The sequence below is a fragment of the Mastacembelus armatus genome, chromosome 21 (genome assembly GCF_900324485.2).
Source record: "Mastacembelus armatus chromosome 21, fMasArm1.2, whole genome shotgun sequence".
Lineage (NCBI taxonomy): Eukaryota > Metazoa > Chordata > Actinopteri > Synbranchiformes > Mastacembelidae > Mastacembelus > Mastacembelus armatus.
The window spans coordinates 28504535-28530744 of record NC_046653.1 but is presented as its reverse complement, the minus strand read 5'-3'; the positions used below and the strand labels follow the sequence as shown (position 1 = coordinate 28530744).

The 26210-nt window shown below is 43.3% G+C and overlaps 1 protein-coding gene across 9 annotated transcripts in view; it reads right to left on the bottom strand.

Moving 5' to 3' along the window:
- LOC113123841 (titin-like) overlaps positions 1-24421 on the bottom strand; it is a 218002-nt gene extending 193581 nt beyond the window's left edge. For 8 of the 9 annotated variants that reach the window (XM_026296157.2, XM_026296164.2, XM_026296162.2 and 5 more), the window contains exons 1-33: positions 24203-24421; positions 20155-20258; positions 19315-19518; positions 17869-18156; positions 17613-17695; positions 16946-17160; positions 16531-16606; positions 16194-16349; positions 13867-13926; positions 13335-13593; positions 11824-11890; positions 11523-11729; positions 10532-10674; positions 10265-10413; positions 9922-10149; positions 9524-9765; positions 8960-9192; positions 8708-8872; positions 8441-8609; positions 6637-8333; positions 6262-6543; positions 5900-6166; positions 5313-5585; positions 4940-5203; positions 4597-4857; positions 3953-4213; positions 3480-3743; positions 3068-3328; positions 2418-2678; positions 1607-1867; positions 1189-1333; positions 880-1048; positions 362-593 (exon numbers count right to left, since the gene is read on the bottom strand). In XM_026296157.2, the coding sequence (XP_026151942.1) occupies positions 362-593; positions 880-1048; positions 1189-1333; positions 1607-1867; positions 2418-2678; positions 3068-3328; positions 3480-3743; positions 3953-4213; positions 4597-4857; positions 4940-5203; positions 5313-5585; positions 5900-6166; positions 6262-6543; positions 6637-8333; positions 8441-8609; positions 8708-8872; positions 8960-9192; positions 9524-9765; positions 9922-10149; positions 10265-10413; positions 10532-10674; positions 11523-11729; positions 11824-11890; positions 13335-13593; positions 13867-13926; positions 16194-16349; positions 16531-16606; positions 16946-17160; positions 17613-17695; positions 17869-18156; positions 19315-19518; positions 20155-20245 (7933 nt within the window). In that variant the 5' untranslated portion in view covers positions 20246-20258; positions 24203-24421. The remainder of the gene's footprint in view (positions 1-361; positions 594-879; positions 1049-1188; positions 1334-1606; positions 1868-2417; positions 2679-3067; positions 3329-3479; positions 3744-3952; positions 4214-4596; positions 4858-4939; positions 5204-5312; positions 5586-5899; positions 6167-6261; positions 6544-6636; positions 8334-8440; positions 8610-8707; positions 8873-8959; positions 9193-9523; positions 9766-9921; positions 10150-10264; positions 10414-10531; positions 10675-11522; positions 11730-11823; positions 11891-13334; positions 13594-13866; positions 13927-16193; positions 16350-16530; positions 16607-16945; positions 17161-17612; positions 17696-17868; positions 18157-19314; positions 19519-20154; positions 20259-24202) is intronic. The other variant, XM_026296160.2, reaches the window with a different exon arrangement.
- Between the last annotated feature and the right edge of the window lie 1789 nt (positions 24422-26210).

The following is a 26210-nucleotide window of genomic DNA, read 5'->3' as shown; positions in this document are numbered from 1 at the left end:
AATTTTTCTTCCGGGATGAATAAAGTACCTTCATATTCATATATATAAAAACTTTGTCTGACAAAACAAATCGTCATTCCCATTTTTTGTAGATTGATAATGAATATAAATAATTGATAATCAAATGAATGAATTGTTATTTGCAGCCCTAATTCATCTTTATTCACTAATTCAAATGGGCAGTATATAGTAAATATCTAAACGTATAAACGTGCTGTCTATAAACGGTATAATGTGTACACATATATTTAAGGATCAGTTATGACATCTGGTGTTTTAAAGCTCCGTCCAAACATGGAAACATGATTCCAGTATTAAATTTTCCGCCTCTCTGAGATAATCTTCTTTCTGTGGGACCTACTGTTGACCCGGAGCTGCACGGTGCTTCTGTTTTTGCCAGCAATGAAGGTGTACTCCCCGGCGTCGCTCCTGTAGGTCTCAGAAATGGTGAGGCGGTGCAGCTTCCTGATGGTCACATAGTTGAACCTCTCCTCCACCGAGAACTGGATCTCCACACCGTTCCTCATCCAGCGACCCTCCACGTCATCCTCGTTCACCTCAAACTCAAAGGCTGCCCTGTGTTTCTCCAGAACCTACAGGGGAGGACAACAAAATTTCGAGTTCTGGCTTGGGCTTCATGTGACACCTGACCACTCATCAGAACTCTGTCTATGAATTCCTATTAGAAAACACACTTATCCTCTTTCTTTCTGAATGGCAGATGTTCAAATGATGATCTTTAATTTATTGACCAAGGCCAAATGCCAAACATGAGGATCTGCTGCTTCGCCCTGTCACTGAAAACTTCATAGGATGTGTTCTGGACTGTTAGTGTGAAAGACAATATTATTTAAGGACTTTTTGTGATGATGGCCTCACCGTGATTTCCCTCTCAGAAGGTTCCGAGATCCGGATGTCACGACCCTCCACAGTCAGGTGGGCCTTGGAGACGCTTGATCCAGCCACCACTGAATACTCTCCGGCATCAGACATGCGCACTGTCTGAATCAGCAGCCGGTGAACGTACTTCTCTGCTGTCACGGTGTATCTACAAACCCAACAGGAGGTGACTTTCAGCTCATATGTAACTTTTTGAAATGCCGATGAAAAAAACAACCACAGAAAGTGGGGGAGAAGTTAATTACAATTGTTTTAAGACTAATGATATTTCAAAGGATGCTGACGAACCTTTCCTCTGACAGGTCGAGCTCCTGGCCATCCTTCATCCATGTCACCTGAATGTTTGGCTCAGAAACTTCACATTCAAAAATTGCCTTCTTCTTCTCTGTGATCTTTATGTCCTTGATTTTCTTGGTGAATTCAATCATACGAGCTGCAAAAAAAAAAGTTGCAGTGAAAAATCCTTTCAATTGAGCAGTAATACCTGGGGAAAATGTGCAGGTAAAAGCATGTATGAACACATTCATTTTGCCAACAGCTTCTTCACAGGCTGGATTTCAGGCTATTTATCAGTTCTGGGTCTATACACTGAATGTATATGCCTGAAAACCTTTTCTGATAAAAGGGTTATTCACCAGGATTTCTGAATCACATTCACAACTTTGGTGTTGCAGATTTCTATTTCTTAATTTATTGCCTGAATTACCTTCTACAAACAGGTTAGCGCTGGTGGCGGCAGAGCCGGCCGCAAACTGGTACTCTCCTCCGTCTCCAAAGTGCACATTTCGAATGGTGAGTGAGTGCGTGAGCTGCCGGCTGCGGACCTGACATCTTTCTGATGATTTCACTTCCACGCCATTCTTCAGCCATTTGTAGGTGATGCCCTCATAGTTGACAGTGACCTCGAAGGTGATGCTGTCTCTCTCCTGAGCATTCAGGTCCTTCAGCATGGAGGTGATGAGGACAGCTGGAGATGAAAGAACAGTTCAGGTGAAATGCCAAAATACTATAAATGCTTCTGAAACATTTACCTGACTGAGAAAGTTTTATTCAAAGTTAAACTAAAGCGTTCACGTGACATTCACACTGTCTTTGTGTACTTCAGCTTTCTACTGGTTCTCTGGTTTGACTTTTCTTTATGAATTTTATTTTAAATATTGTTAATAAAAATTGTGTGAACTAGTTTAGACGTAAAAGATCACAGCTCCTGTTATGGAAGCCGAGAGCAGCAGCATTGCATACATTTTTTCTCTTGAAAAAGTAAAGCTTGTTTTTTAGGTAAGGGGTTAATTTGCCTTGAGATAAAATTAACTGTGTCGTTGTACTTGAGCAGGCCATTACAGGACTCATCAACAACAATAGGATCTGAAATTTTACACTAGGCCAGTTTTAACAATGATGCTGATTGTGTATGGTGGCTTTTCTTATAATTGACTGTTGTTCATTCTATTTAGACTTCATGCTGTAATACTTCAAATATACAAATAGTGTCAACTCTTTGGATGCTGTAGTCTTACGGCTGACTGTGAGCGTCGCAGACACGCGGTCGTTCCCACAGACGAAGGTGTACTCTGCAGAGTCCTCCCTGCTGGTGTTCATGATCTTCAGCTGGTGGAGTTTTCCCTGCACCACGATCCTGAACTTCTCACTCATCTCGATCTCCACACCGTCCTTCAGCCAGGTAGACGGCACGTTGAAGTGGGAAACTTCGCACTCGAACGTGGCCACCTGTGTCTCTGCAACGGCCACGCTCTTCATGGGTTTGGTGACCCGTAGAGCTGCAACACACAAACCCAAGACCATAGCCAGAGGAAATTAAACAGAGCACAAATTTGTACTATTCTCAATTCACATTATTTTTAGAAATCTGAAAGTAAGTGTATTTTCTACAAAAGATTTTTAATAGAAAAAATATTAAAATATATGAATGAATGAGAGTAAGTGTAAACATTTCTAATTCCAGTCAATTTGTATGTTTGATTTGATGTATATATACTTTTGTAGAAAAATATTACAAATCACAAAATATAGTAAATCACAATTTCTGGTCATGTTTCCATGTGCATACACTGGTAAAGTTTAATTGCAAAAAGACTTACAAAATTTGAACAAAATTTCAAAATGAATGCTTTACTGTAATGATGCTAGATAATGAAGTGGTACGTACCCTCCACAGTTAGCACAGCGCTGCACTGCAAGTGTCCCACCACAGCCGTATACTCTCCAGCATGGCTGCTGTCAACGTTCTGCAAGATCAGTTTGTGAGCTTTCCAATCTGACAGAATCTTGCATTTGTCACTTGACTTCAGCTCCACACCTTTGAACATCCACCTGACGGGGATGTTGTCATGTGACAGGCTCATCTCAAAGGAGGCAGTGCTGTCCAACAGTGATGTCATGTCTTTTATCTTCTTCACAATCTTGATAGCTGCGGAAACAAAGGGGCAGGTAAAGGATTCACATTTTAATGTAGTAAAGCCCAAACAGTAAACATTTAGATGACACCAGACATGTAAGGTTAGGACAGATTCTAGAGTCTAGGAGTTTTTGTAACTTTCCAGGAAATCACTGATACTCACTCTCTACGTTGAGTCTGGAGTTGGCGGACAGTTTTCCCAGTTTGAAGGAATAAACGGACTCATCCTGTGTGTTGCAGTTCTTGACCTTCAGCGTATGGACCATGCCTTCTGATGTGATCTCATACTTGTTACTGTTCTGCAGCTCCACACCGTTTTTAATCCACTGGGATCCTTTCACATCAGGGTGAGTAAGCTCTAGCGTGAACACTGCATCCTGGGTCTCTGTCACAGTTTGGTTCCTCAGAGTTTTCTTGATCTTCACCGCTGCATGTTGCAAACAAAGGAATGAGAAAACCATGAGACAGCAGCTAAATTTTAGAGCCCTGACTGGAGTAAAGATAATGATGTCCAATATATCCTGATGGTGGCACTAGAGGAATTGTCAGTGACCTCTTAAAATGGCATTAACCTGTTAAACTCTGCCAGGATGTCCTTGTCCTCTGCCTTTGTTGTTTGTGTGATGAAAAACTTACCCTCCACCCTGAGGTTTGCAGTAGTTTTGGAGTTGGCCACCTGGTAGGTGTACTCTCCGACATCCTGTGGTCTGGTGATGACAATGACGAGGCGCCTGATGGCTCCCTTCACCTCGCTCACCACATTCTCACTGAAGTTCACAGGCCGACCCTCCTTCAGCCACTTGCCCTCAGCATTGGCATTGGCAACTTCACACTCCAACTCAGCGGTCTGAGACTCTGCCACCGTCACATCCTGCAGGGGTTGTGTAATGGCTCCACCTGGTGGCAGCACAAGGAAGTAGTCTTATTTCTGATACTGGGGCACCAGAACTGCTCATTCCACATCTGTCCAGGTATCATGACACAAAAACTGTGAATTTTGCAAACCATCCAAAATTTGTACATTTTATTCTCAACCTGACAACTAAATTAACTTTTTTCCCAAATGCACATCCAGGCTTCTAAGATGGACCCAGTCATGCACCCAACAGTGGTCTGATATTAAATTACAGAACCTAGTATACAAAAAGACACAAAAGACAAAAACAACTATTCAGAGTAATGTCGATGTTTTACAGACATAATACAGACAAAAACCTGCCCTGGAAAAAATCTTGGATTGGATGTACAACTCAAAAACCTTTCACAGATTTTAGACGCACCAGAGACAGTGAGATTGGCACTGGATCTCTTTTCACCAGCGTGGAACGTGTACTCGCCCTCCTCATCCTTCATAGTGTCAATAACAGTCAAAGAGTGAATCTTGCCCATGGACTCAATCTTGTATTTGGGTCCAAGTTTGAGCTGCTGCTTCTTAAATGTCCACACCGGGTCGATACCGGGGTGAGAAACTTCAACATTAAAGCTGACATTCTGGGACTCTGAGCACACTCTGTCCTGCATGTGGTTCACAATGTGTACCTCTGTAAAACAACTATATGGTTAGAAGACAGTAGTGGAACTGGGGTCTGAAACCAGAATCATGTGAAAACAAAACAGCCTTACTTTCAACAGTCAGGGTGCAGCTGGTGTCAATCTTGCCAACCACCAGTTTGTAGTGCCCTTCATCAGAAGCATAGGTCCTGCTGAAGACCAGACGCTGCTTGGCTCCCTTTGACACCATCTGGATTCTGTCACTGGGTGTTAGGAGTTTATCGTTGTGATACCATTTGACCGAGCTGACGTCCTGAGCAGAGATCTTGGCCTCCAGAACAGCCTTGGTGCCTTCAGTGGCTGACACATCCTTCAGTGGCACCACAATGTCAATAGCTGTAAAAAAGGACATCAAAATTACCATCAAAGATGTAAGGTCCCAAAGTGTTGGACTGATAGTTAGAGCTGGACATCACTTAGATGTAACACTTCTTCTGTCTCTTACTTTGAACACTGAGTTTGCCTGAGGTGGAGATGTACTGAGCAGGGACCGTGAATGAGTAAGAAGCAGCATCTTCTCTGCTGACGTTCTCCAGCAGCAGTTTGTGAATCTGTTTGTCGATTACAATGTGGATGCGGTCTGAGGAGGAGATAGCCTGGTCGTTCTTCATCCAGGTTCCCTCAACATTCTCCTGAGAGAACCTAACCTCGAGCTGAGCAATGTCACCTTCACAAACCGTGAGGTCTGTCAGGGGCTGGATGAGGGCCACTGGACGTACTAAAGGTAAAAAAACCCAATTTTTACTACAATCCACTACTGCTACACTACCAATGACTGCAACACAACAGAATGCAAAAGAACTATTCCCAGACTGGTACACTGATTAAGTGTTTACCAAATGTCATTTACTAGTCCCAGAAAGCACTAAGGTAAGAAGCACTTAAAATACTTAAAATATAAGAAAAACTTAAAATACTGCGGCCATACAACATACAGCATGATAAAGTCAGTGTGTGTCCTTTGTGGGTTATAGAGGAGGAAACTACTTTGAAACCAACAGCAACCCAGGTTTTACCACATTTCATGCTTACATTTCATCTTGAGAGAGGCGCTGGTACTCAGGTCTCCACATACAAAAGTATATTTCCCTTGATCTTCTTTCCTGACATCCTTGACAGACAGAGTGTGTCTTCCTCGACGAGAGGACATGATGTATTTACTACTGGGAGAAAGCTGCTTATCTTTGAAAAACCAGTTGCCCTCAGCATCCTCACGAGACAGCTGAACCTCAAATTCTCCAGCATAGGTCTCTGGTACTTCAATGTTCTCCATGTGGTTAATGAGTTCCAGAGCAGCACCTGGATATTTAAAAGCATATCAAAAAACCATAACAACCAATCTGCCCAAAAATAACTAAAGAAAACAGATGGATTAATGTGAGTGTAAAGATTACCTTCTACGTGGAGCCGTGCACTAGTCCTCACATTCTCATCATCTGCAATCACGCAGGTATATTCAGCATCATCCCCCATTTCAATCATCAGCACAGACAGAAAGTGGACTTTTCTGTCTGAATGCATTCTGTATTTGTCCCCAGAAAAGATCTCCATGTTGTTTTTGAGCCATTTGACTTTGATGAAGGGTTCGTTGGTTTCACACTCAAACGTTACCATGGTGTCCTTCTCAACAGCACTGGCATCCTCCAGGTTTTGGGTAAAGCTAACTGCTGCCTTGGCTGCAATGAGAAAGATGACAGGAGACTTTAAAATAAATGAGAACACAGACAATGAGCACGTTACCTGAGAAGCCTTGTGTAAAGTGACAATACCTTGCACAAGCAAGAAGGCATGGCTTGATGACTCCCCAGCAGCATTCACAGCTTTAACCATGATGCTAGCAGAATCCTCCACTGTCACATCTCTGATCACCAGTTCACATACGTGGTCCTCAGGCCAGTACCAGTAAATACGGTCAGATTTCTCCAGCTGAATGCCATTCTTGAACCACTGGCACTCAGGTTCTGGCCTACCGACAACTCTTATTCGGAAACGAACTTCATCCATTGGAGCAACAGTCTTGCTGGTGATGCGTTCGAAGATTTTGGGCGCTTCCATGCTGGGGGAGAGCTGGATCCTCTCTGGTTTTATTATGGGGATGGTAACTTTGCCCTGCTCCTCCAACTTCTTTTTCTCCTCCTCTTCTTTCTCTTTCATGTGATGAAGCAGCTCCTCCTTAGTCTTCCGTAGCAGATCCTCATATGAGTCGTCCCTCTTGCGCGATTTGAACTCTACAGCAGAGATGGACTCATAGAAACCTTCTTCTGTCCTTCGCTTGAACTTACTCTTGAGTTCTTCTGACTCCTCTGAGGTTTTCTCATGAACAATTCTCTGTGTCTTACGCAGTTTTACGACTTCCCTGTCCTGTGTGTCATCGCCAGGTCGGTCAACTTTGACAACACTGAATCCAATTCTGCCAGGTTCAGGTGCAGCCTCTGCAGCCTTCGATTCTGGAGCACGACGCAGGACTGATCTAAAGTCCTCTTTCTGTTGGATCTCTAGCTTCACAGTGTGCTCAGCTGTGCCTAAAGGGTTGTCTGCGACCACTCTAACCTCTCCAGAGTCATAGGACTTGATGTCCACAATCTCTAAATAGTAAATGCCATCATACCTAAGTCTGTATCTCTTGCTTTTGCGGATTAGTTGTCCATTGAGATACCAGTTAACCTTAGGTGCTGGATAACCGGTTACTCTGCAGCGGAATCGTGCAATGTCACCTTCCAGTACTCTGGCTGGTTCGGGAACAAGGACGATCTCAGGTTTTGTTTTCTCCATTTCATCTTCAGGGCTGACTCCTGCAGGTCCTCCCTCGTGAGACAAACGCTCAATCTCTTCGATTCTGTGTGCTCCCTTTCTGCCTTCGGGAAGCTGAGATTCCTCAACAAGGCCTTTTTCATCCTTGACAATGAGGGTAGCTGAGGTCTGGTCAACTCCAAACTTGTTTGTGGCTCTGCAAGTGACGACGCCACTGTCTCTAGCATAAGCAACTTCATAGTCAAGGCTGCAATAGCCAAACTCATTGACCATGCGCAACCTGTTTGCAGCTTCAAGAGGTTTACCATCATGCAGCCATTCCACTACCATGGTGGGGTCACCAATAGGGGTCAGTCTGCACTCAAAATGAGCTGGACCAAAGCGCTTCATTCTGATAGAAGTCAGCTTCTTCTTGAACAGTGGTTTCTGCTGCTTTTCCTTGTCATAGAGGTCTCCCTCCTCCCACTGCTCTTGACCATAACGCAGATGAAGGGGCTCCAACTCAGGAGCTGCGATCTCTTTGGCCTTGTAGGTTCCTTTTGGAATAATGAGCTTCCTCTCAGCTTGAGGGGCAGTGAAGTCCACTTCAACATTGACTCTACAGCGAGTGGTGTCTCTACCGGCCTTGTTAATGGCTGTAGCTGTGTACCAGGCGCTGTCTGAACTGGCTGCTGAGGGAATCTGGAATTTGGCTTCTCCTTTGGTACCATCGATCCTAAAAAAACATAACCATCAAATAGATTGACTAGAACATTAAACTTACCCAGAAGTTTTAACATACCTGCTTCAAAGCATTATTTATAGTTAATAAAGCAAACATACTTGATGTTCGGGTGCTTGTGTTGAGTGACAATGTCACTGTTTTTCAGCCAAACAATGTCAGGCAGGGGGTTTCCAATGGCTTTGACAGCTAACTCCACCAGAGTGCCCTGTTTTACGCTGATGTTCTTCAGCTTCTCAATAAACTGGGGTTGTGCCAGGCTTTCTCGAGCTTTGGATAGTGAAATACAATAAAGAACATGATCCTTTTTCTCAAATATGAAAGAAAGTCATCTGATCCAGGACAATAAATGTTTGACACTGTCTTACCGTCAACATTAAGATTTATAGACACAGAAGTCCGTCCAGCTCTGTTCTGAGCGACCACTGTCCACTCTCCAGAGTCTTGTGGCATGGCTGGGACGATGATCAGGGACTGAGTACCGTCCTCTTTAATCACTATCTTGTGGGTGTAGTCATTGAGCACTTGTTGACCTGAGAAAAAGACAAATGACCTTACAACTGGCAGAAGGAACTGATGAAGGAGCATTTCTAGAATTAGTTGAACCATGTTTTTCTTACCGTTGTGGAACCAGTATGTGTCGGGCATGGGTCTGCCAACCACCTTCAAGTCAAATCTTGCAGTTTGTCCCTCTGAACATTTACATGAGGAAGGCTTCATGACAAACACAGGCTTATAAAGTCTTTCCAGCTGAGCCTCATCTGTCTCATCAAGCCTGCGTGCAGGAGAACGTCCAGGAGAACGGCTGGGAGACCGGCCAGGTGAACAGCTCAGAGAACGAGGAGATGTGGACCTGTGAAAAGAACACAAATGGCAATAAAAACATTAGGGTGGTCACCAACATCATTGTTTGATGCTAAGTAGTCAATGTATGTGTCTGTCTTAGTGCACAGCAGTTTTATTCCTAGGCCTTTTTCACTGTCATGAGATCAGTGATGCGACGTTAGTGGTAGGGACACTGTCAATCAAATCAAACAGATGAAAGAAGTTTCCGAAACTGCAGAGTGTGGTGATAACTGCAGTGGATCAATTCAAGCAACCCTGAACTTATTCTTCTGCCTCCGGGAATCAGCACTTATGGCCTACACTAGAGATCTTGAAGTGGTTCAGTCACTAAACCTTACCCAATCCTCTGCACTGCTGGCTGTGGTGTATATCTCTGAGGTGTTACAACTCCAGACGGCTCCACATAGAGCTTCCCAGAGCTGACTGTATTTCCCTTCATGTTGGTGGCGAAGGCGGTGTACACGCCCTCATCCTCCGGAAGCACCACAGGCAGACGAAGGCTGGATCGTCCATCCTGAAGAACCTCCATCTGGTAATGATCACCATGCCTGATGCGCTGGCCGTCTTTGAACCAGGCAATCTGGGAGAAGATAGAAATAGATTATCTAATAAAAATCTCTCTACTATATAGTCCTGTTATTACTTGATAAAAGTGTAAAACTTTGGTTTGCTCTATTTTCAGTGAGATTTTATATTTAGATGATATTTTGCCATGACTTTAATGTAAATAAAATGCCTTTGGCAGTGGATTTCCGGCCATCTTGCAGTGGAAAGTGACACCCATTCCTTCCATAATCCTGTAGTTTTTGACTGGCGTGTCAAAGGCTGGCTGCACAGCATCCTCATCTGCTGCTGTCACCATCAGCTCTCCGTCCTCCGTCACCAGCTCTCTGTAGGTAATCCTCATGATACGGAGCTCAATCTCCTGGATGATCCTTTCTTCAAAGGCTGAAATGAGGAATTCCTGGAAAAACATTTGGAATGTTTAACCATAAATACCAACTGGGATTGCTGAGACTTATATATATAATATACATAATCTGGTGATCAGAAAACTATGGATTTTTACAAGAAAGTACCGTTTCTGAGACAAAGCTCATGGGGGTCATCACCCTCCTTTGTTCTAGTTCATACTGACTCATGACCACAGAGGGCTCCTGAACCACCGTCTTTATCAATTCAGTTTTATATGTCACATCGTGCTGCTTCATGTACGCTTCATATTCCCCTGTAAACAGAGATGGAGAAACACCGTGAACCCCTCATCCATGGCCTGGTGACAGAAGACGCTGTCAGCAGACGCTTCTCTGAAATGGAGCATGGGAGAAATAAAACAAAGCAGCTACCTTCCTCCAGCAGACTGGCAGAAGCCGAGGCTTCTCCATGTGGATTCTTGGCAACGATAGAGTATTCTCCAGCATCATCAGCAAAGGTCATGGAGATCTCCAGTCTGCATTCTCCTGTCTCCTTCTTGTAGGCGACTTTGTACCTGATAGCAAAAAATTACTATCTGCCAGTTTCTATTCACACTTAGGCATCTTCACAATGAAGGAGCTAAAACTACTGAACATCCAGAATTTTTGCTAAAACGTTATTTAATGAATGAACCAGTTAATTGAACGTTAATTGATTAAAGGTAGGGTAAATAATCCTTGAAAAACCAGCAAGAGGACATTCGATATTGAAAGTAGACAACCAAAAAAATCCCACCCTTTGGTCCTGACCCGTCTCCAAAGCTGCTCCTCCATAACAAATGAACGCACACTGCTTGAAGACTGATGACATCATGGCTCATTCAGATGTAACTTACCATCAGGCTAATATATTTATAACATTTTATAATTTTTTTACTCCTTTGGCTTTCCCTGAGACTCATGTATCGAAGCAACTTATATGTGTATATTTACAGTCATTTTGTCAAGTAGTCAGAAGACATATATATATATATATATATATATATATATATATATATATATATATATATAATTGCCTGTAACCGTTAAGTGACTAGTTGTTGCAGCTATAGTTGAGGCTGCAAAATAAACAAAAAAAAAGTAACTGAGTGACTGATTTTTGTTTGAGTGCATGTGTTCACCTGTAGTTTAATGCAATACAGTCTGTACATCATTCAGCTTAGATGATCCCAAAAGGACCTAATAGATAAATATGGTTTTGCTAAGTGTGACCTCCACTGGCTGGGAAACACCAGACCCTATGTCACAAAACCAAACCAGAACCATGAGCCAGAGGGCCAGGAACCTCGCTGTGAAAACCTTTTAAGATGCCAAAACTCAATAAATGTAGTTTGAACAGAAATGAAGGAAGACGTAATTGTACCTGTATCCAGTTGTGAGGGGCATCCCGCTCTTCTTCCACATGATGTGAGGTTTCGGGGTTCCACCAATCTGGCATTCAAAGACAACACTTCCTCCCTCCAACAGTTTCTGAACGGTCGGTTTCTTAATGAAGAAGGGTCCATCAGACTCTCCTGTACGCACTGTACTCAGCTCTGCCACCATCTGCTGCTTAGTGTCAATTGCAACCCTGGAGGGAACCAAAAGCTCCATCAAAACACACATCTGTGGAAACTGCCATGGAAGATTACATGGCTGATTAAGACTAATGGGTAGCAACTCACATTTTTTCTTGTGTGATTCCACTTTCAGTGACAATCATCTCTTCTCTGCTTTCAATTTCGTCTGACACTACAAGAGAAGGAGGAAGCTGGACTGATTCTATCACACATGCCTACAGACTGTTTTCATACATTCCAAAAAACCATTAGTTTCAGTTGGCTTCTAAAATTATTTATCACATTCAGCTTTAAGAACATGCAAACAATGACAACAATAATATGACCTTCACTATGAGCACTGCTCTCAAATCGTATAATAAAACTAAGTTACAAAGATTCCAGATTTCAAAACTTTGCTTTTTAAAATAGCTACTAAATTGTTATTGTTAATAAAGTTAAGAAATGTTTTCTCATCTAAAGGTAGAAGGCACATTACAGTTTTAACCTCTTAGTCACCCCGCCCCCTTTTTTTGCAAATGGCCGACAACACGTAGATAAATAAAACTAGCTGTTGTTCTTACATTTTTAGAGTTATATTGACGGCCTTGGTGCCGTTTGAAGCAAAAGCGTCCCAGTTTTCTATCGGCGCGCTGTAGAATGTGAAACATGACTCCTCCCCCTCTAGCGTCGAGCGCTGCCTGCCCAGTGTTGTCATGGCTACATTTACAGTAGGAGTGGGGGCTGCGTTAAAGCCCACTGTTGCGTCATCTGGCTCTACTTCCCGTATGTCGATTTACAGGCATACTGTACAATATTACGTCTTTTTGGACTAAAACATGGGTGCACTTTGTTCTATGGATTCTAACGAACAGAACGATATGCGACACTCCATATTTGAGTACACATATGAACTAATGCGACAGAAAGGTAAGGAACAGCGTATTTTACTGTATTTGTACTTTTGTTAAATATTAAGAAACTGTAGTCGCTGTGATTATTCAATCCAAAATTGCTTTATGTCATTTGAATCGTGAGACTCTAAGGTTTTATTAGACATAAAATTTATTAGACTGTATCCACATTTTCCGACGATCTTTTTGAGACATATCTGGAAATACAAATATCGGCTCGGGTCCGATTCGGGGGTGACCACTATCAGTCCCTGCACAAAAATTATACTATTTAATATTTTTGTCAATCTTTTTACATGGAACTAGAAGACCATTAAAAAATGATTTGTTCCTGTAAAAAAGCTGCATCTTGCCTTTGATTAATGTCCTGTCAGTAATGTTTGCTAAGGTGCTTGGTGCTTAAGGTTCTTGGAAGGGAAAAGGGCCTGAGATTTATGCACTATATTTATCTGAATTCCCACTGGAAATACCTGCTACAATATCCACGCCAACACAACAACATTTAAAGGAAGGCAAAGCAATATTGCTTTTCAGCTGCCAGTAAATGTGCGTATTAAGGTTGGTGACAAGTACAGCCCCAGAATGCTTTGGAGACATATGAAACAAGCTAAAACTAACATCAAGCATCTTTTGCCTAAACTAAAGTGCAAAAGTTAACATGTCACATATTTACTGTGGTTTCTATGATTCAAAGGGTCTTTCTTCTTTTCGGACAACTACTACCTTTGACGAGAAGGTAGCAGGAGGTGCTGATGGTTCCCGCCTCACTGGTGGCAGTGCAGGTGAAGCGGCCACTGTCTTCAGCGAACGCCTCACGGATCACCAGTCGTGCAATGCAGTTCTCATAGCTGATCTTGAAGTCGACGGAGCTCTCAATCTTATAGTCTTCTCTGAACCACATGATGACGGGAGTGGGGTGACCGCTGATTTGGCACTCCAGGGTCACGGACTCGCCCTCTGTCACTGTTAGGTTCTTTAAGCCCTGAAGAGAAGCATTTACAGCTTCATTGTAGTTAAAGTCATAGCAGTAAAAATCCTGAGGGGACTCAAAATCGGTTACAATCCACTCAGCAGTTTTATTGACAGGTCACTCAGAAAGACTCATGTTAACCACACGGTGGCACTGGAGGACTGACCAGCCACAAAGCTACACCTCTAACTAAAAACACCCTGCATGGAAACCACTACTGATTTCTTACTACAGTGGTTATATTTGGCTTCAGGGAAGCAGGACATGGACAGGAAGTGTACTCACAGAAATAAGAGTTGGGGGAACAACAGGCTCCTGGGCTCTCATGGGCATTGCAGCCGCCTCCTGAAGAAGAACAACCAACAAGATGAGTGAAACATCAACCTGAGCAGTGGCACTGTGTGAGGATGGAGGGGTGGAACCAGTTAGGACAGACAAAATCCTGCAGAAAAGATGGAGGGACCAGCAGGAGGAAGAGGAGGATTGTTCATGAGCTGGGGGAGGGGCAGAGTGTGGCTGGCTGCGCCATTACAGTGGAAAGGGGGAACTGAGGGGTTAAATTGAAAGAAGTGAATAGAAGACCCGCAAGGGGGTCAGACCAACCTGAGGCTCCCAGTCCTCAAACTCCTCCTCACTAATCGCACACGGCCCTCCCGATTGTAACTCAACCTGACTCTGAAATCTGACATCTCTAAGCGGTGGGGGAAGGGGCTCCAGCACCACCCGCGTCTCCACCGTCCCCGCCCTGCGTGAAGGACTGGGAGACTTGACGGGCTTGATGATGTTTCTGGCAGTGGAGGTGGAGGATAACTCTTTCTTCAGGGTGGCGATGGCAGAGCCAACGATGGACACCTGACCGAGCCAACAAGATCGGTGTTAATCGTAGTCGCCAACAAAAAAAAGTGTTGATGTTCAGCGGGTGCTTAGAGGGTTGTTTGTGATAGCATAGGTGCTGAAATATTTTAGGATGGATGATGCAGTGAGGAAAAAAAATCGCAGTGAAGCACACTACATCACGAACCAGTGAAGATGTGTGGCTGTTAAGGATGAAATGGAGAACTGTGGAAGATGACGGCGGGCTTACAGCTACTCTCCTTACCTCATGGCTAGGTTCATGTTTAGGAACAGAAACTTTAGAAACTGTGAAATGTGGAACTGGGGATGGGGTGACACCAGTGTCCACATGGGAGATTTCTGTTCTTCTCTGAATCTGGAGCAACCAACAGAGTTTATCGAACAGTTAAAAACTGAGACTATTAGAATCTGAAACATATCAAGAGTTATATCAAGTCTAATATGAATTCAGCAAACTCCTCCGACCTGGGAGACCTGAACTTTGTGCTGTTCTGAGGCCAGAGCAACAGTAGCTGGAGGTTCTGCAGGAAGAGTTTTTACTGAAACAACGTGCTTCTCTGTAGTGGTTGCTGCCTGCTGCCTCATCTCCACCTCTACAGCTCCGTCCTCTTCAGCTCCACCACCCTCCACATGCACAGGCTGGCGGACACGAGCCAGGTCAACAGCGGCCACCACGGTGGCCACCGCCTCAGCCTTTTTCCCTCCCTCACCCTGGAAACACAACAGGCAGCACACAGCTCTCAGGACATCCATGGCAGAAAGCCAGGAGGAAGATACGTGATCAAAAACCCAGAAGAGTGGAAAAAACCCTCATATATCACACCCACAAGAGGAGAATATTTAAACTGAAGCCATGAAGCCATGCAACATGCAACACTGGAGTTGGGCTTCAGCCAGTGATTTTATGAAGAACAGGAGCAGTGGGAAACAGTTAAGGAAGAGAAGTGATGGCAGATCCTACGCTTGCTCCATGAAAGGTGAAAGACATCCACCTTCCAAAATTCTGGTATTATAGTTCCTATTTAGAGTGAAAGGGTTGTTGTGAGTTTCCAGTGTAGAGTCCAGGGACAGACTGTGTTGAATGTTCAACAGATCATGAAGCTGTTTATGGCAAACTTGGGCTAAATAAACAAACCACAGTGTGGTTAAATGTGTTGGTGTCCTGAAGTTAGAGCAGTCAGTGGGCTGTTACAGGTTCATCCTCCTGTGAGCTGTAAAAATTGACATTAGGTGTTTCTAACTGATACACAGAGACTGAAGTGACACAAAACACAAAGCCAGCAAAGAGGAGTTAAAGAAAGATTAAGGAAGTGGCAGGTTGAGCAGCAGCTGGTGTGATGGCAGCAGACAATGGGAGTCTACCTGCTCTATGGGCACAGTAGCCTCAGGCGGCCCCCTGCTACGAGCGTGATCCACAGCCGCCATCACGGTAGCCACCGCCACGCTCTTATCGTCCTGTGACACACGCCCGTCCTGGTAAAATATCAGCGCGTGTTCACTAAGTCCAACAAACAGGCAGAGCTGGGCCAAGGCACTACTTCACTTTATAACACTCAGTTAGTGCAGTAGATCTGATTCAATATGCATTCACTTAACCAGCTGCAGTCGCATTAATAGAGTTTAAGGAGAATTATGAGCTGCAGAACAGCAGAAAAACAGGAAGTTCTCTGTCTAATCTGCAGGCACAAGTCAAGCTTCCAAACATTCATGTACTAACATGAACGTCTGCTTTTTCAGGGTTAGTCCACAGTGCTCACCTCTCTGGTGGCGGTGATCTGCTGCTCCCAGTGCTTTTCCATATGAAGCTGGGCAGCACTGCTCACACTAGTCATGCTGCTCATACTGGTGTAGCTGGTTTCAGCCACATAGTCTCCCTGCTTCCATGGTGGTAGGACCTCCGCTGAGACAGATATCTACAAGAGGAAAGTACATCATGATGGTGGCATCATTAAGTCCCAAAATTTCAAAATTAAGGTTAGGACCGCCAAAATACACTTTAGTATGTTATCACTAAGAGTACTTCAAGATGCCTAAAGGAACTGACAGTGTCACAGCAGATGGACAGTGCTGCCAAATTCTGATAAACCTTCGCACCTGTTTCCTGGTCATGACAGGAGACTTGACCGGCCTGATGGGAGAGACAGACAGTCTTGTGGAGGGAGAAACAGGTCTGCAGACACAACAGACAAGGCACATTGACAATAGAGTAACGCAGTAATACATAGTGCACCGTCAGGGAGTTCATGCATGCAGAAGACGCGAAAACGCACTTGTCATTTTTTAGTTGATCCTGGAAGATTGGTTATGAAACATTGATGATCATTTTGAATCACAGCTTTAGGGGCAGATGTTATGAATCACTATCTTACTTTATGGATTCAATTCAGTCACTGCCTGGTTTGCAAATTCCACCCATTGATCTAAAAACTAGCCTGCCACGTGTTACGGCTAACTGTCTCATTCTGAAAGGGAATTAGTGTGGATCCTCAATGTGCGGCAGTGGTAGTACCTGACAGGTGTGGGTGTTGGCCCTTTCACGTGTCTGACGGGTGAAGGCGACTGCTGCCGTCCTCCTGTCACCTTGGAAATGAAGGACGGTGGGGACTTGGAAGTTGCTTTTGGGGGAACCCGTGGAGGGGTTTTGTGAGCCAAATGCTGAGTCATCATTCCTCCTTCTACATGCATCTCCATCATACTGGCGGCCTGGAAACCCGCCTCCACCGTCTGAGGATGAAAGATGACACATTGAGCCCAGCTATGAGGACAGGAATTGTTATGGTTTCAGAGATTTGAGTTCCTGTAGGGACTTTTATTTTGGTTTCGGGGGTTCCTGTTGCACCTAGTGAGGTCGTAGGTAGCTTTATGTTGATATTAGTAGAACTGGATTAACCTGTGTTAAATTGTGTGGGAGCATCACCTAGTGTAACGTTTGTTCACGTCGTGCTTGAGAAGAGGATAAGATTTTTGTATGCTGAATGGTGATAACTGTGTCTGCCTGTCCACGCTGAGTGGTGCTTTGTTTTTGGACAGGGTGTGTTTTTATGTGCCTGGGCCCTGGTGGATCCAGGGTAAATAAAAACTGTGTGTGTCCTGCATTTGGGTCCTACGCTCCTTTACCACCTCATCTCGTAACAGGAATACTGCTTCCTGGAACATATATTTTGAGTGTGTCTCACCCTCTGCACTCTGGTCTGGGAAGTGGCCATCTGGGATGTGGACACAATAGTCTTGGTTTTCTTAGTAGGTACAGCTTCCTCACCTGCAGTGAAAATACAGGAGGTTCAGGTTGATCTGGGCACAATACTAAACAACCAAAAACTCAACACAGTATTTTTTCATTTTATAACTGAGTGGATCTTCAATTTGCCACAGCTGAAAGAAAGCAGCAGAAAAAAGTGGAAAGCATTGCTAAGGGTTGTTTGAGCTCCTCACCTTGAACCAGCAGCTCAGCCGTGGACGTGGCTCGTCCAGTGCTGTTGGTAGCGGTCACAGAATATGTCCCAGAATCCTCTGGGAAAGCCTCGGCAATCAGCAGACTGTACAGATCTCCCTCGTGGAGGATCTTAAAGTCAGCCGAGCTCTGGATCTCAGCTCCCTCTCTGTAGAACTTCACCACTGGTGTGGGGATACCTGCGACACGGACGTCCAGCCTTACCTGGCTGCCCTGTCTCACCGTGGAGGTCTGCAGTCTCTGAAGGAAGTTTGGAGGCGCCGTCTCCGCTGTACAGACATTAATAATGTTTTAATGATGACGCTTGCTTTGTCCAACTGGGGTCAAGACATGTTTTACAAAACAACAGAGAAGAGTTCTGAAGTAGTTTGGAAGAAAGTCCTGATTTCAACAGAAAAACTCAGTCAAAACCTAATCAAAACCAACCCTAATGAGTCATTTGTGCAAACTAACAATAAGGAATCTCTGATATGGGTACAATCCATCACAGTATGACTGGGGACACATGCAGCTGTAGAAATATTTATATTCATGTCATTAGACCTATCTGCATTTAAATGAAGTCTGATTAATAAGTCATTAATGTAAAGCATCAAAGCCAGACTAACGATGAGAAAGCCGAATCTGAAGTAGAACCAGGCCAGGATGACTTCTTCCAAATTCCCGGAGATTCAGTTTTACAGTAACATCCATTTACACAAAATCTCACACACATGGATTGAAAATGAAGGCCAGAGGATGAAGCTAAAGGACTTTCATGTTCAAGCTGTTAATCACTTAATAAACTTGAGATTCCTGTTATGGAAAGATATGCTGAAGCCGCTGCATCTATATTTGTTTTATCCCTGGATGAAGTAACACGACATGCCCCTCAGCTCTGAGCAGGATAAATTTAGACTGAGGTGCAAAACAACAGTCACCGTTTCCAGACGTGATTTTTTTTTAATAACGTTTTACTTTTAGACAGAGACTGTAGCTAGAGCTAACACCAACACCTGTGGTCTCACCTGTACTAAAAGTCCACCAATGGTCTCACCTGTACAGAAGTCTACCTGCCGTCTCACCTGTACTGGAGTCTACCTGCGGTCTTACCTGCGCAAAGGTCCACCTTCGCGCTCACCTGTAATGCAGTCTACCTGCAGTCTCACCTGTACTGTAGTCTACCTGCGGTCTCACCCGTACTGTGGTCCACCTGCGGTCTCACCTGTACTAAAGTCCACCTTTGGCTCACCTGTACTGTAGTCCTCCAGTGGTCTCACCTGTACTGTAGTCCACCTGCCGTCTCACCTGTACTAAAGTCCACCTACGGTCTCACCTGTACTGTAGTCCATCTGTGGTCTCAACTGTACTAAAGTCCACTTTCGGGCTCACCTGTACTGTAGTCCACCTGCCGTCTCACCTATACTAAAGTCCACCTTCGGGCTCACCTGTAACAAGAAGTTCAGCGGTGCTTGTGGCTTGTCCAGCACCGTTGGTGGCTCTGATAGAATATCTTCCACTGTGTGTGGCGGTCACAGCAGGGATTCTCAGAACAGCGCGGCCGTCGCTGAACGAGATCTGAACGCCGGGCAAAGCGTCAGCAGAAAGAACCTGGCCATCACGAAACCAGCTCACCTCAGGAACTGGAGAACCTGCAGAGGAGACAAAAACCAGACCTATATGCTTTCTCACAGATACCTCAACATATCAGTAAACTCTCTTCTTCACAATCTTCCCCAGAGTCACATTTTCAGATATCAGTTCCATCTCTACGTGTCTAATCCAAAGGTAGATCCTAGATTTATTCTTGAATGCTATCCCCAAAGCATTGGCATCCTATAGTCAGGTGAGTTGACAGCAGAGACAACTGACAACAGATCTCAAACTAACCACCTGACTTTGAATCCAGGACTTCAGCTCCAGTGTGACCGATGTTTAAACCACAGAGTCAGACTCTGATAGGAGGATTTCATTTTGTTTTGATGGAGCCAGACTAACAGTTTCCTCAGCTTCAGTCTTTGTGCTGAGCTAGTTACTAACAAAGCTTCACAGCTGTGTACACGTAGGGCAAAGCTTTTGAAGAAGACAATAACACTAAAGGCAGAATTAAGTTTATTTACTTCGTGTGTTATTTGAAGCAGCTTGCATGTTAATCCTGACTTTTGAAGATCTGTTATAATATGACAATTCAAGTAATAATAACAAGAACAATAACAAAATGCAATTTCAGTGCTCAGGCTCAGAAGCAAAGACTAAGACAAAGATCTGAAATAAGAAAGCTCCCTTACCACTAACTTGAGCCTCGAACATCGCGGCACTACCCTCCAGTGCCACGATGCTCTGCAGCGGCTGCGTGAACGTCGGCGCTTGTGTTGCCATGTTGGTTGGCACCCTGAAACACAGAAATAAAGACATCAGAACAGAGAGTCAGAGAGCATCACAAAACAGGAAGTCGGGATCAACCAAGACCTCTGAAGGTAGGAGCAATAACAAATAACTGAAGACACAAAATTCACTTCCCTACAGCTCCTCAGCAAACAGTGGAATAAGAAGAGTTACATATCTTACTGGGAATCACACATTACCAATGAAGAAGGTGATGAAAGATTGAGAAGAAAAGACAGCTGATGCCAATAATCAGTTTCACCTGAGAAATGTAGCTGCCAAATACATTTGAAAGTATTTTAGAATTTTATAGGTCAAGATTGCAAAAGTTTGGTTTGAAACTGACCCAAACCGATGAACTGATATGTTCAGGCCTGGAGCCCAGAACATGCAGTGTTCTTGTATATTTTCCCATCCAGAGGACTTCTGTCCCACAACATGCTATGTGCTAATACTCAGGTGTCGCATATCAGCACAAACAACATCGAGTCCAACTGTAGTGTACAATATAAATCTCCGGTTCACTATGCTTTACGAGGTGCACAGGACTGTGGAAGGAGCTAAGTTGAGAGGGCAGGAGAAGCCCCACTGCATCCTAATCTCATCATCATGGATTCACCCTCACATGGCAAGACAGAAGATACTGACACAGCCAGAAACCACGGGACCAATCTGAGATGTTGGAACAACTTACCTGCTCTGGAATACAAGCTACAGTGCCCCCGTCTCCTAACCATCCCCTACCACCAGTCAAATGTGCCTTGGGTCAACTATGATGAGGATGCATACTATGATGAAGATTTTTCTTAAAGAACATAATATTTATTCATTAATGTATATTCATATTTACACAAGGCCCTGAAAATCTAGTTATTGGTTGGACTCCAGTGTCTACAATACGTACAAAAAAAAAACAACAACACACACAACAGCCCTTTGAGATTCCCAGAAGAAATTTAAAAGCTAAACTTGAAGTTTTTCCTCTCCACTGTAACCAAGTGCTGCTCATAAGGGATTTGTTGGGTTTCTATGTAAAGAGGCTTGAAATGACAAGGCTTGGTCAATAAAGCAGCAGGTTTATTTTTAGGAGCCCTGTCCCTGGAAGGGGTCTGGACACTGAGGGCTCTGGCAGATAAGCCAACAGCTGATCCACCGCAGGGCTCAGAGCAGATTAAAACACCTGCTGACTCCTGGGGAACTGGTCTTAGGTTTCAATTCCAGTCTAGTTTTAGGTTAAGCTTCATCCGCATTTAGTTCTGTGGGTTAGATATAATGAAAACGAGTCTCACTATAGTTTTTGTTTGCACCATTTTAAAATCTGCTTTCAATTATGAATATCCTGGAACTAAAACAATAAGTCAATTTTTTAGGCACAAATGCCAACTTTTATATGACCAGCTTCTTTGGCCTTCGCTGCAACATAGTTTAGTTTGAGTGTTTGAAATTATTAATATGCTGCTTTTCACTAATATCGATCATTTTATCCACTGAATAATCGTTTAATTAACCAAATATAATTGTCAGTTATAGCGTTAATGACAATAATTGTTGGCAACTGAAATCAAACAGCCCATTTCACACTATGTAAAAAACCAGCTGCATGAGCTGGAACTGTACCCAGCCATTATTATTATTTTTACTGTAGATCTGCTGATTATTTTTTTCATCGATTTTTGGATCATCCCTAACAATCTAACCCTAACCCAAAAATTTTGAACCACACTAACACCAAGTCCAGTACGTTCTGTAAGCAGGTCCCAGCTTCACTGGGGTGATTCACTCAGATTGGCAATTTTTGACCCTTGATGAACTTTTAACTCATTTTGCCCTGGTCGGACCTGCTTTAGCCTACCTGGACCCATGTGGCTTTGGTCCATACAAGCTGGCCCAGAATGTTACTAGTTACTAGTTGGCCTAGTTATATACTAACGCTGGGTGACCCATTTGGCCTAGTACTGGACCAGGTTGACTTTGATTTCTCCTGGTTGACCTTGATTGTTTGATTGTCATTTTATTGTCATAATTGGTTTGGGGTTTGATGCAACGAGATTGACCCTCAGTGGATCTGGTTGGTTCTGACTGGCCCCAAATGTTCCTGTTTATGCTCTGATTGCCCCTGGTATCTGGCAGCAGTCCTGGTCCTTAAGCCTTAACCCTTAACACCAGCACCAACACAAACACACACATTACAGCTTCAAATGTCACAAGGCCATTAGCAAAGACATAAGACATCCTAGATCTCACCAGGCTTTTATGGTTTTAAAGCTCCTTGACCTCTTGTTGTTACACCTGTCACTTTTTTCAGGGTTACGGCTGGCTAAGTCGTGTGTGTCCTGGGCAGCTCTGACCTGAATTCAGTCTTATATCAGAAACTGTACTGACTGCTATTTTCATGCTCCACTAACAGTTTATGTGAAAATATTCTCAGGCTACAGGATCTGAAGTCCACTTTTATGATTCAAAAATCATAGCCAAATAGTGTATTTTAATTGATAACTGTGCAATTCTTTACATGTTGAATGAAATGGATAAATTGTCCTCTTAGCACCATTACATTAAAAATCTGATGTTTGAATTGCAACCTAAATCATATATTATGATCTGATTATTTACTAATTAAATATTTCAGCTGAATCTCTGAAGTTGTTTTTACTTATTGTTTTAATAATCTCTTCATAAATAAATCAGGTCTCGGTGAATCCCAGAATTTGACACAGAGCAAATCTAATGTCAGTTAAACTTAATCTGATGACTCAACCACATGTTCATGTTCATCAGCACTATCATCATCATCAGGTCTTCCCCTGTGGATCAGTAAAGTTTATCAAATTTAATTTAATGCCATGTCTCCTCCCAGGTTAAAGGTGCTAGAAGTGGCTGGTTTAAGTACATTTACCACAAATATTACAATTATTGTTTTCACTTTCTGCTACTTTATACTTCTCCACTTTCATAGTGGAATATTGTATTTTATTGCCCTATGTTAATCTGTAGAGTGATTTCTTTTTAATACAAAACACCTTTCTCCCATGTTTCCTGTCTGTCACACACCATGAATCAATGAATGGCTGCATATTAAACAACTGGATTGTATATAAATTAAAGTAAGCTCTAGCTTACACATTTCTAATGAAATATATACAGTATAAAATAATGTAGCATTGGGTGCTTTTATTTTCCATAATTAATTATACTTACGTATATTTTTAAAAAGCCCTGACGCTGAACCTATAATTTTCATAAACGCAGGAATTGTCACAATCATGCAGAAAATATACATTTTGTGGTTGACAGTTGACTTTGAAATTCTCAGCCTGGAAACATTTCCAAGAGTAATGAGGCAACAGGATAAAAAACAACCAGCACAACTTTCTTCTCTTTAAAATAAAACAAAAATAAAAGCTGCAGGATTTTTAAGTTTGCTCCCTACATTCTCATTATATCAGTCAAGTAATACACCTAAAAATAGGACAGCAGCTGTTTTCCAAAATAAAAGCTTCACTGAGGTGTCCTGCGCTTAGTCAGACACAGAACTGTGGGTAATGTAACGGGTGGGGGTGGGGGGTTACCTAACACATGGCACCAAACACTAAAAATAACACCACCCCCCACCACCACCACACCTCTGTTTGATTGACAGGCACCATGTGGCACATAGCTGGAGGTGAACTGATAGCTCTGCTGCTGATTCCCTTAAAAAGCCATAAGCCCAGCAGAGAGTCCACTCAGATGCTATCAGCAGCTATTCTGGGACATCCCATTATAACCTTCATCATGGAAAAGCAGCAAAATCCTCCGAAGCGTCAGTGTGGCTTTCTGAAAAGTGACTAGAAAATGAGTCTGGTGCCTATCAGAAGACCAGTGTCTAGGTGTTAAGGAGTAAAACCAGCAGGTATCAGTCAGCTGCTGCCTGTCACTCACAGCACTCAGAACAAGTCTAAAGACACTTACTTGTGTGCACAAGGATGCCTGGAATGCCCAGAGAAGGGCTGTCTGCAGAAAACCTCTTTATCCAGAAAATGAAGTCAGAAAATCCCAAAGGAGAACAGCTGAGCCTCAAAGGAACCCCACGAAAAAAACAAAACTACCGGCTGTCTCTGCCGCGTAGTTTTGTTTTTCCTCCTGACAGCAGTCCCTCCAGCCGAGGCGTCCAGGCCGGGAACGCTGACTCTGCTCAGAGGAGGCAACTGGGCAGCGAGGGCTTTATACCGCTGTGACATCACACAGGACAGGCTCTGCCATTGGTTAGCCCACACAGCGCTGCAGAGAATCATGGGAGGACACAGGAGCCACTTTATACAACTTTTCACACCTGCCAGCTTATTGACTTTAAACACAGACTGAGTCACAGATACTACAGACTTCATCTGAAAACTGAAGAAATCTTCTTTGTGTGGAGACAGGTTTATGCTCTTACAGCTTTCTAAAACCCAAAGACAGCGGCAAACTGGCCATCATTTCTACCTAAGAGGAGGAAGAAGACTCACTTTCAGAGTTATGTTTGCAGAACGGAACCGAACAGTCGACTGAAATAAAAGTAATCAATTCTGAAAAATATTTGGCATATTGTCAGTAAATCCTCCATTATTATTGTCTCTGGTGACCTGACCTTCTGTTCTGTCAGTTTTGCTTTTATCATATTCTACTTGAAACATTTGGTCAGTATTTTACCAACACGCCCAAAGAATTCAGCTGCAGAAAACTGTACTACTACTACTATTAGTACAACTACTACTAGTACTACTACAACTATTGCAGGCCTCTGCTGTGGTGCATTGTAATTGTAATGTCACAGGTAGAGCCTGCTGTTTTCCGATGAGGACGTTGGGTAGACTGCTACAATAAGGAGCTCATTGGAGATGGATTTAAAAGTCTTTTTGTTATTAAATAAATAAACAATAAAAGCTGCTGCCTGTAGTAACAGATTAAACATTGTTTGTTTTACATATCATAGTAAATATCATTATTTCTCTTCCATAGCAGCTGGGTGAGCTTTGAGCAATAAAATGCTCCTCAGGGTGCTGACACTTTTCAGTCAAAACAAACACCTGATCAGCTTCATCCATCACTGTCCATGAAAGTGTTCCCTTAAAACATTATTAGATTAGTCAATAATGAAACTAGCTCCATAGTGATTAGCTGCTGTTCGCAATGGATCATTGCACACAAACATAAATGCCATTGTTCCAGTCCAGTTGGACTGAAAATGTTCATTCAAGGACAAAAACAAAAATCCACAGGTGAAACAGGTTTTTCTCTGAGTTCAGCGAAAAGGACTTGATGAGCAAACACCTGTGTTTAGCTGAGTCTTACCTGTTAGCCTGTCTGCTAAGAGACGCCTGGCTTAGCCGCACCTGCGGTTACTGCAGTAATTGCATCTGGAGATACTGCAGCAACACCACCACCACAAAGTTGTTGCATCCGGAGATTCTGCAGCAACACCACAAAGTTGTTGCATCTGGAGATACTGCAGCAACACCACCACCACAAAGTTGTTGCATCCGGAGATTCTGCAGCAACACCATAAAGTTGTTGCATCTGGAGATACTGCAGCAACACCACCACCACAAAGCTGTTGCATCCGGAGATTCTGCAGCAACACCACAAAGTTGTTGCATCTGGAGATACTGCAGCAACACCACCACCACAAAGCTGTTGCATCCGGAGATTCTGCAGCAACACCACAAAGTTGTTGCATCCGGAGGTACTGCAGTAACACCACCACCACAAAGTTGTTGAACGTTTTAATCAAGTGATTTCAAGTGACTAATTTTTATTTTTCTAATTTGACATCTATTTTTGAAAAGGGTCCAGAAACATTCACTGAAAATTCACTAAAACCACAGAGATGAGATACATTAATGTTAGTTAGCTAACAGAGAGTACACCCAACCAAACTTAAATAACTCAAACTGAAGGCGACTTTTCCAAACACCATGTTATTTGGGTAAATTTTCAT